The 16,657-nt window shown below is 53.1% G+C and overlaps 2 protein-coding genes across 2 annotated transcripts; one reads left to right on the plus strand and one right to left on the minus strand.

Moving 5' to 3' along the window:
• Positions 1-4,508: 4,508 nt before the first annotated feature.
• On the minus strand, positions 4,509-6,067 carry AURANDRAFT_55259 (hypothetical protein; the record flags this gene model as incomplete). The annotated part of the gene is made up of 1 exon (XM_009042850.1): positions 4,509-6,067. One exon carries the CDS (start codon positions 6,059-6,061, stop codon positions 4,775-4,777), a length of 1,287 nt encoding a protein of 428 aa, XP_009041098.1.
• A 587-nt stretch (positions 6,068-6,654) lies between these two features.
• On the plus strand, positions 6,655-15,500 carry AURANDRAFT_72562 (hypothetical protein; the record flags this gene model as incomplete). Its single annotated transcript, XM_009042805.1, has 22 exons — positions 6,655-6,804; positions 6,847-6,917; positions 6,973-7,334; positions 7,379-7,528; positions 8,079-8,181; positions 8,226-8,283; positions 8,727-8,758; positions 8,928-9,144; positions 9,328-9,409; positions 9,491-9,602; positions 9,686-9,782; positions 11,101-11,308; positions 11,353-11,520; positions 11,685-11,781; positions 12,055-12,090; positions 12,553-12,612; positions 12,637-12,704; positions 12,813-13,126; positions 13,223-13,294; positions 13,520-14,220; positions 14,336-14,906; positions 14,975-15,500. 22 exons carry the CDS (start codon positions 6,765-6,767, stop codon positions 15,022-15,024), a joined length of 3,669 nt encoding a protein of 1,222 aa, XP_009041053.1.
• Between the last annotated feature and the right edge of the window lie 1,157 nt (positions 15,501-16,657).

Genomic DNA, 16,657 nt, shown 5'->3' on the forward strand with positions numbered 1-16,657 from the left:
ACAAAAGATGGGCGAATCCCCTGGGGTGATCCATTTCGGCGCCATGGTGAAGCGCAACTTGGAAAATCGTTTTCTCTTGCCGAACGAAAGCCCCTTCCGATGCCCGGTCAAAAGCAGGCGGCTGCGGCTGATCGATTGACTCGTGGGTTCTCTTCCCGGCAGCATACTTCAGCGCCGAGCTCGCTCGGACATCTTCCAGACGATACTGACATGTGCCAGATTGGTGACTACACTCAAAAGGTGGCCAACACTGTTGCACATGCGAAAGAATGGCGTCGCAGAATGGACGATGTGCGAAATCGCCGAAATCATGGCCAGGTTGCCCTCCAGCCAAAGACCTTCATCTTCGCGCAAACTAATTCGCCAGGCTATGCCTGTCTGGCAACTCCTGCTGTGAGCGCACAGCAGCAGAAGGTCGGTGTCCGTGCATATTTGCCAGCATAGCATAGCCAACATTACCTTCCACTACCTCACCATTAGACGCCCACAGACCCCGCTCGTTGGAGGCACTGGGCACTGAAAAACATCCCTGCACCGTCGTTGGTGAAGTGCACACCAGTGCGGGCGTCGATGGTGCAAGCGGGGGCGCTGGAAATGCGGCTCAGTATACTGCCCCTCCGGCCCGGCTAGCGCCAGCCCTTGCCGATTCGTATTTGCGGGGGTTATCACCGTGACCAGTGCGAAACTAGCAGGCTCGGGGCAGCACTAGGAAGGTAAAGGTGCCTATCGCCAGCCGCACCAGGCGGCAGTCTGCGAAACAACGTACGCCTAGGCGTGCCCACTCGAATTAAATAATTAATATTTATTTATTGTTCCGGCGGCGGGCGGGACGTGTACTGCACCTCCTGAAAATCGGCCGCGCGCGCGGCCAAGCCGCAGGGCCAGAGGCAAAATTGGCGAATTATGGCCATGCCGAAGATAGCGAGGCAAGTTTGCGCGCTAAACGTATCAATCAAGGAAACTTTTTTTTTTTTTGAATTTGAGTGCGCGGGTCGCTGGTTCGGGTCGGCAGGAGTTAGAGAGCTCTGTTAATGACATTTCTAGCAAAGTGCGCCGTCGTGATACGATTCTCAGTAGTCGTGGTGCCACTGGCAGCCGGGTTAGAGACCGGAGTTTCGAATTACGCCCCACATTTACTCCCCTACAGTTTTGCCTGGAGGGGGAGGGGGAGCCGGCTTTAGGCCGGAGTTTAGCTTGAGGGGAAATGGCAGTGTTCCTGACTTAGACTGAAAATGGAAAAGTGAGATGGGGCTGCTGAGCAGCCCTGATTCCCAACAGGAGAGGGTTACTCTATACTAATACTGTCTTAAAGTGGAATAGAAAGAGAGAAAGGGAAGGAAATTGGGAAAAGGAGGAAGGACCCCCATACTAAGGTGGGGACCTTGGGGCTGAACTCAGTCTCATGAAGATATGAGACTGCAAGGTAGGGAGAAAAGGGAGAATAAGCACAGTGGGGCAGATACAGGAGAATCTTCCTCCTGAGTTTAGTTTTCACACCCTTGGGCCAAATAGTTGACACTCAGGTCAAAGACCTTGCCTTTCTAGGGGGCGGTCGCCTGCGCTCGGAGGTAAGGTCTGTCCAGGATTTGATAACACTTGGAGATTGTAATAGCCCCCGGAGACTGATGACTCAGCCTGGAGCAACAAGATAGCAACACCAGCGACGATCTTCGAAAGGCGTTAGCAGAGTAGTAGACAATGGCGCCCCCCAAGAGGGCCAAATTTACAAAGATGGACACGGTGTTTACCGAAGGGTCGATGGAATGTCTATCCAAACGCCTGGTGGTAGACTTCGATGGTGAAATCGCTGCCCAAGAAACGATCGACGCATGCGTTCATCTTGCATTCGTCCACGTCAAATCTAGGATTCAGGAGGAGATGGCAGTATCCTTCGCGGTCGTTTCTCTAGCCCGTACCTGCTGGGACGTAATGGCGATGGTACCGCCGCTGCTTTCAGCGGACATTTTGGCTCCTTTGGGAAGGGCAGGCGAGGAGCCAGATCCAGGCGCGATTGATTCGTGGGCCTCTTTTTACTTGTCGTTGTCCTTACCCAGAGTTCGGTCAGCAACTGATGACTCTGGACATGTGTTCTCACATGAATTAGAGCATCGAGGAGCCCTCTTAAATGCAACAGGAACGCTGGGCAATCCGCCCCGAGTTTTAGCAGCACCATTGGAAACAGACGGGAATGGGCGCCGAGCTATGTCCCGACCCACGAGCGCAGGGTCCGTTCGACGCCCTTCGAGTGCCAACCGCCGGCCCGCGAGCGCCAGTCGTGCTCGGCACGATCTGTTCAAGCTGGCAGATAGCGCGAACAACGGCACGATTAGTGCCGAGGAAATGCACGAATGGTTAAACATGCAATCGCCAATGCCGTTCAGTGAGGTGAAAAAGGTTTTGGATGCGGTCAACCAACCCCAGTCTCAGCCATTCGGGCCTGGTATCTTTGCTGATATTTTGGGGCTGCTTCAGAAGGCCAATCCCAAGCGCTGGGCTATGGAAAATCTTACGGTCTTTGCAATCCCAAAGCCCAGGGCTGATCCACAACTCAGCATGGACGCTCGCGAGCTAAAGGAGATTCTAAATCCAACCCCAGTTGCCAAATCCAAGCTCGAAGAGCTTACTTCATTCTGCACCGCAGACAATGCTTTAGGTGATACTCCAACTTTTGGCACAAGTCACATTATTGACGATCGGGTTCAGCCTGTCCCACTTGTTCCACAAACATTTGTTAGCAATGTTCCCCGCATGTGGACGGCGGCTAACAAGATTGCTAGCACACGCAGCTTGAAGAGTTCGAGACGCCTCCAGTCTGCCTATGCTCACTCCAAACAGCCTAGCATCACGCTCATGCACTCAAGCTCACAGCCAGCGCTCGGAAGAACACAGATTACTAAACAGCCGGCGCTGGGTTCGCTGAACTTCCTTCCGCTCCACTTCCGACAGACGTCCCTCGTTAAAAACTTTGAATTTGTGCCAGAAGCTGGGGTTTCCGCTATCGAATCTTGCGTTAGTCGAAGTACCGATACCAACAATGACTCTCGGACATCTCGAGAAGGCCCCCCCTGGCCTAGCGACCCGAACCATATGACCAGGAGCACCTTTGATAGTCTGAAGACTCCGAAGCGCCCCGAGTCTGTACCCCGGGACACCAACGCAAGTGGTGTAAAGTCAAAAGGCACCAAGGGAGGTGACCTTCTTCTCAGTCCTAATGCATCCGAACAGAATGCACGCAATGAACGCATTGCTCCAAGGCGGATTGGCGGACCGCCGGGCAGCGGTGGTATTGGCTCGATCATTACCTCACCCTTATTTGCCTCCGCATTCCTGGAACTACCCAGCACCGGCGTTGATCCTCTTGCTCCAGAGCCGCTCCACCTTGTAGGTGGTAGGCTTCATCCTGACAATGAGGCTTGCAGCGAGATTCCCGGGGGGAGCTCTCAGGAGCGCATGCAGCTCGAGGAAGCCGAAGCCAAATTCATTCATGAGCTCCGTGGCGAGGATGCTGTCGGCAGGGATGCACCAAATATCCAGCTCCCTGCCTACTCAGCTGATGTGCGCACTCTCCAAAGAACTTCTGTTCTTGAAGGTCGAAGTGTCTCTGTAAGAGAAAGGACCCACAATCACGCCACACGCTTTCCTCTCGCTTTAGAGAGATAGAGGGATTTCTACTCTCATCTTCAGTGAACTGCATCTTGACGTTGTAGTGCACTTTACCCCACTGCGCTCCTACTGCGTATCCTGCTAGGTTCCCTCCCCTTCCTTAATTCATCCTAATCCAGTTTTAAGTCTCATAGACAGCGAACTGACGGAGTGACTGCCAAGCAGAGACAGAAGTAGCATAGCGCTCTTCTGTGTCTGTGGGGTCTGTCTGGTTAGCGTCACAGCGACGTGCCAGAGAGCACCAGGCTCGGCGAGGTAGCACAGTCGCCGGACAGTGGCAGAACCTCGCCCAGAAACCCCCCCCTGCGCTGGAGGGGGCCCCAAGGGACCCGAAACGCCCCCGACAATTCTGGGTCGGCGGCCGGGGGCTTTACTCAGGCGCTGGGGGGCCGGGCGGGGCCCAAACTAGGACGCGTCGAGTTTCCCGCGTTCGGCGACCTCCCCGCCAATTTGGGTCGGCGGCTGGGGGCTTTACCCAGGCGCCGGGGGCCAGCCGGGGGCCCGGGTGGGGTCCAAACTAGAACGCGTCGTATTTCCCGCGTTCGCGCCAGGGGGGGGGGGGGGGGGGGGGGCCCCAATTTCCACCCAAAAAATTTTTCCCGTGGGTTTTTCGGGGCCCGGCCCCGGGGGGGGGGGGGCGCCAAGTTGCGACCTACAAACTTGTTCCGTTGGGTTTCTCGTGTCCAGTCCCCCCCGGCAAAGTCACCGAGACAGCGCCAGGCGCGGAGCACTCATGCGCGCCTGGGGGCGTGGCTCGTAGCAAAGTTCCAGTGAAGTGTCTTGGAGCAAAAATGACAGTGTTTAGGGGGAGAGGCAAGTGTTGGCAAGTGTTTCAACGGCCAAAAAAAGGCGAAAAAAATGAGAATTACCACGAAATATGTAAAAAAAAACGCCGAAATCGAACCAGCAACTGTTCCGTCGCGCTGAAGGAAGTGTTCCGTCGCGCTGAAGGAAGTGAATTTGCGAAATCATTGCCTGGCCCTGAGCTGCCTTTGCTGGGCTGTAGGCGCAGGATAGTCAAGCTGTAGGCGCAGGATGGTCAATTATGATGCGGCGCAACCAATTCGTGGGGCCTCGTAAGACGAACTATACCCAGACTATACCATCTGTGTCAGGCACGAACTTGGAAACGACCGGACTTGGTGATAGTACGAACACCTTTGTATGGGCGATAGCGCTCATTAGTGAGCTGGAGAGCCGCAATCTGAATACCAGAAATCGAAGCGATGGGGACCTTCCAGGTCACTTGGATTGGGGGCAACTCCTCCAAAGCGCCTTGAATCACCATGGATCCAGTTAGCTGGGGTACCCTGTTTCCGGTCACGGCCAGCTTGCCAACAGTCCATTTCGCTACTTTAGTGGCTTCATCGTAGAGGACCGTTCCTAGGGTCGCAGATAAGGTGGCGGTCTTGACACATTTTGGAAAAGGAATAGACAAGGTCACATCCTCAATGAGCAAAGACCCTTTGCGATTAGGGATAACAAGTGAGGACGTCTGCTTCTGACCGATTTGTATCTGGATACGACCATGACCTGCGTTGTGTTCGTCAGACATGGTCACTGAGGGTGTGACATAAATTGGTGCAGAAACGTTAGCCTTGGTGTTGACACGATATCGCATGAGTTCAAATGCACCGTCTGGAGGTACAAAGCTGACGACACGGTCGCGTTCAAATCTATTGTATCGTACGCAGGGGTGAAATGAGCAGTCGTCAATGACCTCTGGATCCACAAAACTCAGACAAAGGTCAGGAATGCCCGAGAGACGAGAGTTGGCCATTATGGCCCCAGTCACCTCTGAGGACACTACCTGCCCATTTCGATCAACAATTGCGTCCACCTCTTCCACTATGTCGAGGTAGATGTCGTTCTGTGCGTACTTGACGCCCGACTTGCGCCAGGGCATGGATGAGATGGTCCCGTCAGGCAATACATCGCTCACATTTGATCTCCCCGTTGCGACAGCCTGTAGCCGACCCATGACAGAGGGTGGCTTGATCATCGCTTTCAATGCGTTTGGCTCCGTCGTCAAGGGGTTCCCATTGTCCAGCATTTCCTCGAGAAGTTGGTAGACCATAGAAAAATTATCTTTGATTGAGCCCTCATCTGCGGCACCAAAGTATTCAACGAAGATATCAACCACTCGATGCAAGAACTCAATCACCAAAAGCGGAGCAACATCTTTGGCCAGTGTAGCAATAACATAGATATCATCCCGAGATACCGATACCAAATAATATTTAGACGTGTGCAAAATTGGTGGCACTTCCGTACTGTGATCGTACTTATTCACCTCGTCCCAAAAGAAGTCGCACACATTTCGCGGCGTGACTCCGCGCCAATGGCGTTCAATCAATACCTCGCCGCTCGAGCCTGTGACGAAGAGCGATTTGATCATTTCTCCAGCCAAGGTGGCCTAAGCTAAAGTTTAACCGGTTCATGAGTCCGAACTTTTAACTCTATACGCAGACATCATCTGGTTGGCTACCTGTATGAGTTTTACACAGGCAACGCGCTCAACATTCCAACATATATCGATAATGAAGATGTAGTAACCAGAAGCCAGGAGCTAAAGACATCCTAGCGGAATAGACATCACACTCGCGTTACGGCAGTACAATATGTTTCCGGTAACGAGTTAGTGAGTTTAGACCACCTATCATCATCCAGCTAAATAAAACTGCTGGTTGTGGTGGTCCTCTCCCAGCTCGCCGCTTCCCCGGGGTCCGGGGTGGCGCGGCTTATATTTTTGGCCCGCCCACCACCCTCCTTCGGCACAAATGAAGCACCCGCCCTGCCCTACCCTCCTCCATCCCCGCTGAGGTGGCTGCGCCATCCAAGCGCGGTCCGTCGGCCTTCATTCTGGCATCTTTAATTGAAACTGAGCTCAAACCCCCCTTGAGGGAGGATTTTACTTGCTTCCTTTAGCTCAGGCTAGTGGGAGATACGAAAGGCCAAGTGGACGGACACGATCACAACCTCGGATTCGGCATCCGACACCGCGGGCGAACATACAAGTATGAAGTTTTGAATTCGATAATCCTCCACCTGCCCACTGGGCGAGCCCACGAACCCTATATCCACTCTCGGGGGATGCTAGTATGGGTTCCGACGTTGAGTACTGGAGCGACTCGTACGCAGGTGGGCGTCCTGGGCGCCGCTCTGGCAATCAAATGTGTATAGGTGCCGTTGACGAATTAGCAGTGCGAGTGTCGTCTATCCGAGAGCTATCCGGCTGCGACTTCAGGGATATCGTGCGCGCTGTGTGAATTCCTGAATCCACCTGGCTATTTTATCTGACGCCTTCAGGCGGCTGAATGTGATACAAAGTTGAGCCGAGCTAAATCTATCAAGAAATCATACTGCCTGGAAATGCGACTTTTAAGGGACCAGAAAATTAAGGGGTTGCATAACTGCAAACTGAAGGAGCTGGATAGGCGATGCGCAGAGCTGGAGCTTGAGATTGAGTTCGTGCGCGGGGGGAGGGCGAGACGTGAATTGCTCACGTCATCATCTGTGGACCACGCTGGTTGCGACGACAATAAATCCTGCCTGAATGATGCAGCTATCCTCCAAGATCAGACCCAGGATGCACTTTCCAGAACCATAAATCTTGTAGAAGCCTCTAAAGAAGTTGGAAATTCGACGATAAACGAGCACACTATCTTACTGTGTCGATCATACCTACAAAGCGAGTGATGCTGGCCTCTCTCAGGCTCGAGCATCAACAAGAACAGGTGAAGGATATATCAACTGATGTCATGCTCATAGAAGATAATCTATTGCGTGCCGACAAGCTGATTCGGAACTTTACTAAGCGCATGATGACGGATAAACTCATCCTGTGTTTTGCATTTGTTAACATGTGCGCCTTGGTTGGAGCTAGTAGTACCGTGTCCAGATACACTAATGTCCGTTACTAATTTCGTCGTAGATAATTGTGTATTGTGCCATCACCGGGAAGAAACTTGGCACAGGGGACCAGAAAGAAGAGAGTCCAGACGAACGGCGTTAACTAGCGGCCTGTTTTCCCCACGAAAGAACAAATCAATGATAACCACAAGCGCTCGACTCACGTGTCTAAGTTCCTCGATCGCACCCTGCTTACATATCCAGAGGCTGGCCAAGTGGCTGGCTCCAGCTGGCTTTTTCGCAGTTTCCGCTCACTTGGCCTTTTGTATCTCCCACTAGTGTCCCACTTGTAGCTAATGGAATGGGGCAGCCGGCAGCGGGTGTTACGTAGCCAAGATGGCGTGAAAGTGTTCCTAGACACCGGCCACAAAACACTTGACCTTCATATCCAACATTAAACACTCGCCTGGGCAGTTGGCTCGGCTACGGGGAAGGGAGGAGAGTACCACAAGGGCATGTAATCCCAGTTAGGATATCTATTGGTTGCCCATTATTTGTTACAGGCACCTGGGGAGGCGGCCCCCGGACGCGGCGTACCCTGTTGGACACAGGGTTGGACACGCCGGCGCCGGGCACCTATTTCGTGCAGGCCAAGTCTTGCGATGTGTGCGCCCCCTGGAGGCCCACCGGCGGTCAAGCCGGTCCCCTAGGTCCAGGAAGACTCTCCGTCTATTACAGTGCGGGAAGCAACTATAGCAGGGTTAGAAAGTATTAAGGAGGGGAAGGAAATTGGGTGGCTCTGTACCAGCGAGCCACTAGGGAGATACAAAACTCTCTATCTCTCTAGGCCGTACCCGCGCCCCACACACGCCCACCGTATGTTGATCGACGCGCTCTGCCGAAAGTGAGTTCGAGAGACGTAGCAAGGTCCCTGCCTTTTTTCTTTTACGCCTCCGGCGCCTCCGGCGCCGCTCCGGCGCCTTCGGCGCCGGTTTTTTTTCTTTTTTTTTTCTCTCTTTTTTCCTCTTTTCGGCATGAAAAAAAAATACTATTTTTTTCCATTTGACAAGCAAGATGCGAGTCGGACGGGAAGAGCTGCGGGCGGTGGCAAACCTGTACAGCGACATCAAGGCAACCCGTTCTCTATCGAAGGAAGAGGACGCGCAGATGACTCAAACTTTCGATGCGCACATTGGTGCGTGTTATCCCAGCTATGCTAATCAAAATTACCGAAGGCGCCAGGGTGTGTAATGTCCCTCTTGGACAAGCGGCTTTTAGCTGTACCTCCGGAGGCGGTCGTGGCTCGCCGGGCTGAAAGTTGTCTCGCAGAGCATGGCGCGTTCGATGTATGCTTTCAGGGGGTGACTCGCTTTGCATTTTCTGAGAAAAGGACACAGAAAAAAAATTCGTAGGTTATCGAAATGCTGCCCAAGACGGACCTCATAGGAGAGTCCTTGAAGGATTTGTGTGCTGCGAATGCTAGACTACTCCAAGACCTGGCTCTTGTGGCACGGGATGGGGAAAAGGAGTTGCTTGAGCGGCTGCAAGTAGCAGAGGAGAAGGAAAAGTTCCACCGCCTGAGAGCAGACCAAGCAGATGCTGAGACTGTTGAGCTTCTTGGAGCTGCACGTGAGCTCGAATTCGAGGCAATACAGCATCACACCGAAATGCTCGAGCTCCGGCGTCAACTATATACAGCAAGGCATTTTTTTTCTCAAGCTAACCAGGGTGGGCGGGGCGACCACAAGCAGCTGACAACAACCTCTAGCATAATAAAAAAGCTGAGCTTACAATCACTTCTCGATATCATAGACCAGATACGCACTTCTAAGGCCAAGGCGGATTTGAATGTTCGGTCTACAGGGATGGCATGCGAGACTATGGAGCATCACATGTATGCATTCCTCAGAGAGCGGCAGGTGAATCGGAGCAGGAATTTTCAGCTAGCCCTTATCATGCCTCTATTTTTGTTTAGATATGGGCTTAAGTCGTTGGTGGTCGATCATGCAGCTTCAATCCTCATCGCCGCTTACAAATATAGTGCCATATCTGTCGAGGCGGCCGCCTTTTTACTTGCTACCTACTGGGTCGAGTATTCAGAGAATTGTCACTTCCACGAGAGCTTCAACAAATTGATTTCAAAACCCTATAACGCTTATTTGCGAATCAGGTGATCGATAACAAACTCGCGGAGGAAGCCTTAGGCATGCTGGACCGTATGAAGATGTCGATTCCCCTACTCCTCCGTGGTAAGCTTGATGCCAATCGTGATACAAAACAAAGCGTTGTTACCGACACAACATGTCTCAATAAACTCTCGGATCATTGTTTGCTTTCAAACACTGAGTGGACTTGGGTTATCAATCAGCTCTACAGCGCGCTTGACACAAAACGCACGAAGAGGCTCGTCGACTGTGAAATAATACTTCGCCAGCACGGTGGCCTCATGTACAGTGCTTTTGTTCAAATCCTCCTGGCGTACCTGCTGGAAAAGCAACTGAAGTACATCCGCCCTCTCGTTTGGCAACCCGTGTTGCAATTTCCAATGTCACTGACAAGGTTGTGCCAGGTTCAACAATTTCACATAAAAGATTGCGACGGCGATGGCATCATTGATGCAGACGCTATTCACGATATCGCATACAACTTGGGGGGCGTTGCAAGCGACCGCGGCATGATCGACTTGACAATCACCGCTGCAGACAGCTTCACTTTATCCTCTTCTGTCGCTCTCTTGCAGGCTGAGCTACTCCACCTCCAGGTCCAACAAGCAGCATCTCCCCCAGCTTTTGGCGATTCAGGGTGACTTCCAAGCTGGGCTCCATTTCCAAGCCTGCACGGGGGATGACCGCAGGGAAGGGGCAACGGACCCCTGCCCAGACACTACGGAGCGAAATCTGGGGTTTGCGGTAGCAGAGCAAAGTGGCTTCGAGCTAACTTGAAGCAGTATTCCCGGAGACTGGGCAGTGGCGAACGGGGAAGTGGCATGTCAAAGGATTCTAAGGCCCTTCAACCAACGTACGCGTAAAGTGACCTCGCGGGTTTCGCCTGTTCTGGCCTGGTTGGGCCTGCGACGACCGCGGCCTTTATTCTGGCACTAATTAGTTCCATTCGGCCCAGCCTCCCCTCGAGGGAGGAGTTTACCTTGCTTCTTTTAGATGCTTCTCTAGCCCCAGGCTGGTGGGTAGAGAGATAGAGATATTTGTACCTTCCTAGTGGCTCGCTGGTACAGAGCCACCCAGGATTCTTCCCCTCTCCTTAATACCTTATAACCCTGTTATAGTTGCGTCCCGAACTGTAATAGACGGATGTGGCGGGATAATTGCAAGGTGAAAAGCAAAACTTTTTGAGGCGCCAGCCGCGCGGTGGGAACTATCTGCGTTAAGCTAGCCGCGCCGGGATATTAGTCGGGTCGAGTGGGGCCTAAAGGGAGGCTAAAGACCGGAAAAAAATTCCGCGCGCGTCTACCCCCTGCTGGGTGTATCTTGTGCCGGCACAGTGTGCCGGCAGATCTAGCGGAGCGAAGTGTGCCGGCACAACCAGAAATCGCGTTTTGTCGGTTGACTATCTCGTTATAATAATTAGTGGGAGATACGAGAGGCAAGTGGAAAGAACCAGTACTGCAAGCACCAATTATGAAACCGAAGGATGCGACGATTACCGTCCAATCTTTGGCACGCATGTACCTCGTTCGGCAAGTGCTTGGGCGGTTCGACGAAGAGGACATGGGAACATCGAAGAAGGTCATGACACTCGGTTCCAAGCACTCACAGAAAGCAGATAAAAAAGAAGTGTAAGCATATAACCACAATATATAAGCTAATGCGACCTCGCTAGTTGGCGTCAATTCAAGAAGAAACGAGAACACCAGCAAGATAGAGGTCGCGATCGAATACGGTCACTGAAGGAGGACGTGCAAATGATTAGGATCGAAAGCAGGGGCGCTTCCGTAGGCCCAGATCTCATGGATCACCTTGTGCATCGTTACAAGCCCAAAGGTACACCGTGTGTGGTTTCACGTCTCAGATGCGCCACAGGCGTAACGCAAGCGGACATGTCCAAGTTAGCACGCATAAATGACCGAGCAAATCCGTTCGATCTCCGCTGAAAAGGTACTAGTCCCATCAACCCCGCTGTTCGACCCGTTCTTCTACTGTTGTTCAAATGAGGTCATACTGTAACAAGAGACAGGCCCACTGGCAAGATACCACAGATCGGCCGGATGATCAGACTGCATTGCGCCCTTTTGCCCGGGGAAGGCCCCCGGTACCGGAAGCTTCGTCTCTGCCCTACTCTTTGCCTGCTGATTGATCGGCCGGTCCGATGCTCATCGTCACTGCGGAGGCGAATCCTGCAGCTTGCCACACGCCTTCTTCCAGAGGGTCTCTGCGGTTTAATCCTTCTCATTCGACGATACAGGACTTATGCCGAGGAGACGAGCATTCGATGAGGTTACTTCCAAGTGAATGACCCAGCTGGGTCAAGAATACCGGGAATACTGCCCTCCTTCTGGTAGTCTCGGATTCGATATTCCCGTAGGTCAACAAAATTATTGCGTCGTGGCATCTTAGGAAGGTTGGGCACAGACGGTGCTGCCTGATTCCGCCTCTTGGGGTATGCACGACAACCCACCGTATTGGCCGGTGATTGGCCGGAGGAACTGGAGAAGTTTCGAGTAGTTCCCCCTGCAGGTGACCATTCCCTCTTGGCATCTCGCCTAGCGCCCAGTTTCGATGAGCAATAACAGGTTAAGGGCCGTCTAAGTGGGTGCTAGAACTGACTTAAGAAGGAGACTACTCTCGTAGACTCGGGCACGGTCCCGCACGGACAAACTGCCAGCGAGGTTATTATCATGTACGAAGACAGGAAGGGAGGAAAGTATCAGAAGAGCATAAATCCTAGTGAGGAGCATAAATCCTAGTTAGGATATTGGTTGCTTATTATTTGTTCACCCCCCCAACCAATATTACATGTTCTGGGGAATACTTGTCGCCCAAAGAAATACAATACCCAGCAAAGCACACTCTATACAAGTAGCTAAGACAGCGTACTTACGGTCACCGGTCAGTCAACACAAACGAAGAACCTGTGTTAGCTGTAATTCGACTTCGTTGTGTTTAGGCGACGGCCATAAGTAGCGGGCCAGGCGTAGTGGGCGAGAGAGTGGAAGCTCAGGGTGCTACCGTACGGTAGCTCCGTCATCAAACTGCAGCTGATTATAAGGGGAGAGCCTAACTAGGGTAGGTACAGTACTAATGTGAACAAATAATGAGCAACCATATCCTATGCTGCCTCAGGATATTTGAAACTGGCGTTATTTCTACTAATGCGTTAATTCTACCGTTCATCATCATGGGCGACGAGGGGTCGCGAATAGCAAGGTCTTGGGGTGATCAGGTTGGTTCTTTTGAGCTCATTTTGAAATCCCTAGTCCTGGACTTGAATCGTTTGAACTCTCGTGTCGATGGTTTAGAAAGTCACCACGGTTCACAATTAGACACAACGAAGCGGCAACTCGGCAATTTAGTTGCGAATGTTCAGGGGTTTGTGTCGCAGGAGCAAGCGCTTGCTGATCAGCGACAGAATCGCGAAACCCTGCGCCAATCTTTAAGTCGTTCGACCAGTGTCAGTGAAGGCCAGCATCAAGGCCAGTGCCAAGGCCAGGATTTGGGGACCCTGGATTTGAAACTCCGACCATCCATCCCAGCCGCTGATAACCTGGATCGAAGCTGCGATGCCCGTCCAGCACTGGTAAAGCCTCGGTCCTCTACTGATTGTGGTCAGTCGCGCATGGAGTCGCGTCAAACAGACTTGAAGAGGTCGAGAGCACGGCAACGCTGGCGTTGGGCATTGATGAAAATTAGGATGCGACAAATTCGAGGACGAATACCAATGACATTTGCCTATGTTGGCCGAAGCAATTCGATCGCAATTCGTCTTCAAGAAGTAGAAGCTTTGCTGGATAGCGTTGATTACAACGTACGTCACCTGACCGCTCACGCAGGTCCCGACAAGGTGAACAAAACAGTCCGCATGGCAAATTGGCTTGATGAAGCACTACATGGCGGCGCGGGGCAGGACACTGTAAACAAAAAAGGAATACTATCTCGGCTCCTTGGCTTGGAACACAAAGTAGATGCCGTGTGTGAAATCGCATCTGCTGCAGACACTCGTAGTAAAGGTATCGAGATTTCTTGTGAAAATTTTCGACATGGACTCAGAGAGGCTGGGGAGCAAGCTGTAAGCGCAGTTGAAGATATTTCTTTCTTGCGCAACAAAATTGACCGGGTGGAAACTTTGTCCAGAGATGAGCTCCCTCGTGCTCGACGCCAAGCAGTGGCATTTATTAGTGCGTTGCGAAACACTTGCTTTGCCGCGATGCGCTCAAGGCACGTTGCTGCTTTACCAGGAGGTAAGAGTTTGATCCAAGATTGCCTCTTGCCTATTCATCGTGAGCTTGAAATGGCCAAAGACCTTCAGGTGCCACTGGAGAATGCGGGAGATCGCAAGCAGTGGCGAATCGTGGCACTTCAAGCCGCACGGTATCTCTTTTCAATACTGCACAAAGACAGATTGTCACAAGACCAAAAGGTCGCAGCAGCTTTGGAGGATAAGCCTTCGCGCATATCTTCACTAGATGACGTGCCCATCGATCTGGTTGGCGAACAAGCCTACAGGGTTGAGAAGGATTACGACGCAGAATTTGTAGTTGATGTCGTTGGTAATATCGCCAACGCACAAGAGCTCGCGCTCACCCGCGCTAAGGATGAAATACCATCCACGCGTGCTCTAACGTATCCTCTAACGTATCCTCGCGCAGGTTGAGGCTTCTTTGAGGTCGCTCAATAATGCTCTTACCTTAGATCCAGAGGAGGAATCTACACAAGTCGGGATGCTAGCACTCCAATCATGGTATTCTGGAGCTGATGGTCCAGGTGGACACTGGATGCATGCTCAATTTTCGAAACTTGACGCTGGTATAGTGGCTGCGCAAGCTGCTCTCGACTATGTGCCAGACGCTCTGAGTGTCGATAAATTAGATGTACGTTTGCGGCTCGTTGAAGATGCCGAAAGCGACCAGAAACACAGCGAGGATACGGGGGGCGCTACTTACGATGCTGCAGCTGTAAAGCAGACACGTGATGATATTGAATCCTTTCGTACCACCCTCACCGAGACATCTCACACTATTGGGAGTCTCCAATCCGAGCTTAGAACAAAAGCGGGTCAGTTAGATACATCTAGCGCGCTGGAGGCTCTCAGACGCGAGCTCATTAAGCTTGCTGCGAACATGGTCGGCAGGAATCAACTCAGCGCCAGCTTAAGCTCGAAGCTCGATCGCCAAGATTTGGGTCGCATCGCAGCACTCATTGCGAACGGGGAACTTGAAGGTATAAATCCTGCCGCAGAACTCCTGCGTCGAGAATTTTTATGACTCCCAAGCAAACAGAAATCCTAGGTTGCAGCCAAACTCCAAGTTCCAAACTTCCGCTGCTTGTGCTGCGATAGACCATTAAGCAAAGCAACTTTCAGCTCGGCAGATTCCAAGAAGAGCAGTCACGAGCTGAACACACCAACTGCAACGAGGCCGCGCCATAAACTCACATGCATGCCCTGATTAATATGTCTTTGCAGATGTGGAATAAGCTTCCAAACTTGCCTCATGGGAACAACGTGTTGGATGCAACTTGCAGGACGCTGGCAGAACCCTGTGATACCTACCCACCCACTCAAAGTTTGGTCGATGAGGAGTCACTGGAGACTATTGTTGGTACAAAACAACACAAGGCAAACTTGGATACGACTGATGGCTCCTCCCTTCAGTCCAGGTTACACATATTCCCTTCGCTTTTCTTGGCATCGGCTGCGTTACACATAGGTCCACGTACTGCCGTTATCCTCGTCTGATGCCCACGCGGAATTCGACGCGCCCCGCATCGAGGAGTGCACACTAGCGTAGACTCCGGTTGTTATTTCGATTCTACGCACTGAGGTGGCTATTCGCACGGGGCTGTATACGCGGCGCAGCTCGTCAGAACTGAGCCAGCTTGCGGACGCCACGTCGCAGCATTCTTGCATGAGAAGAGGAACGTTGCGTCCGGAAGTCCGGCGTCGGCGTCCGGCTGCGTCCGGATTCGCGTCCGGCGCTGACGTCCGGCGCCGTCCGGCGCCGTCCGGCGGAATTTTAACTTGCCAGATCAGGTGAACCATAGCCCTAGCGTTATGGCCTTGGGTTGAGAGGGGAAGGCCTCACACCCTCGGTACATGTGCAGGCCTAATCTAGAGCGCATTAGAAGCAGCCCAAGAGCCAGCCCGTGCCGCAGCTCGCGCCGTCGTCGCTGCCCCCCGGCCCGACCATGGCGGGCCCGCTGCTCGTCTGGGAGTCCGGCGCGACGTTGTCCGTGCACGGCTTGACGGTGGCGCATTCCGGCTCCCGTCCCATCCAGTGTCGGTTGGCTGCGGCGACTTCAGGTCGTGCGCGAGCACGCTGGTTCGGCGCCCCCGGGCACCTCTGGGTTCGGGCCCTCGAGGCCGCCGACTTCCGCGTTCGAGGGGGGCGCACGACCGTGCCGCGCTCCATGGAGGCGCGCTGGCTCGAGACTCTCCGCGGCGCCCGAATCGCTCGCCGCCGCGCGGCGGGCTTTCAGGGCAACCGCGTGCACGTCCGAGACCCACGGCGCCAGCCTCTGCGGCGTGGGCTACGCCGAGCCCAAGCAGACCTTCCCCGGCGACATCATCTGCCGTACCTACGCCTTCGCCGAAGAGCTGGCGCGCGCTGTCCAGTCCCGCGCGCCTCGCGCGGGCCTCGACTTAAAACACCGACGCATCTACGGACGCACTCGTCGGTGGGGGAGAGCCGAGGGAGACGCCGCCCCCCCGGGCCGACGGCAGGCCTTTCAGACCACGCCCTGGCCCCGCTTGACCTCCCCCTCCGCTCAGTCGAATCAACTGTGCTTAAACAGTTCATGAGTCAACTGATAGACCATTAATCGATTGGACTCTCTGAGTAATCATGAACAGTGATTATGGTGGGCGCCAAAACACCCCCTGGCGACCCTCCCGCTGGACCCCAGCGCATCAGGGGTCCGTCCAACATGTCCTCTGGAGGACCAAAGCTGAAAAGCAGCCATCCATGCCGAAA

This window comes from Aureococcus anophagefferens (assembly GCF_000186865.1).
Source record: "Aureococcus anophagefferens unplaced genomic scaffold AURANscaffold_38, whole genome shotgun sequence".
NCBI lineage: Eukaryota > Pelagophyceae > Pelagomonadales > Pelagomonadaceae > Aureococcus > Aureococcus anophagefferens.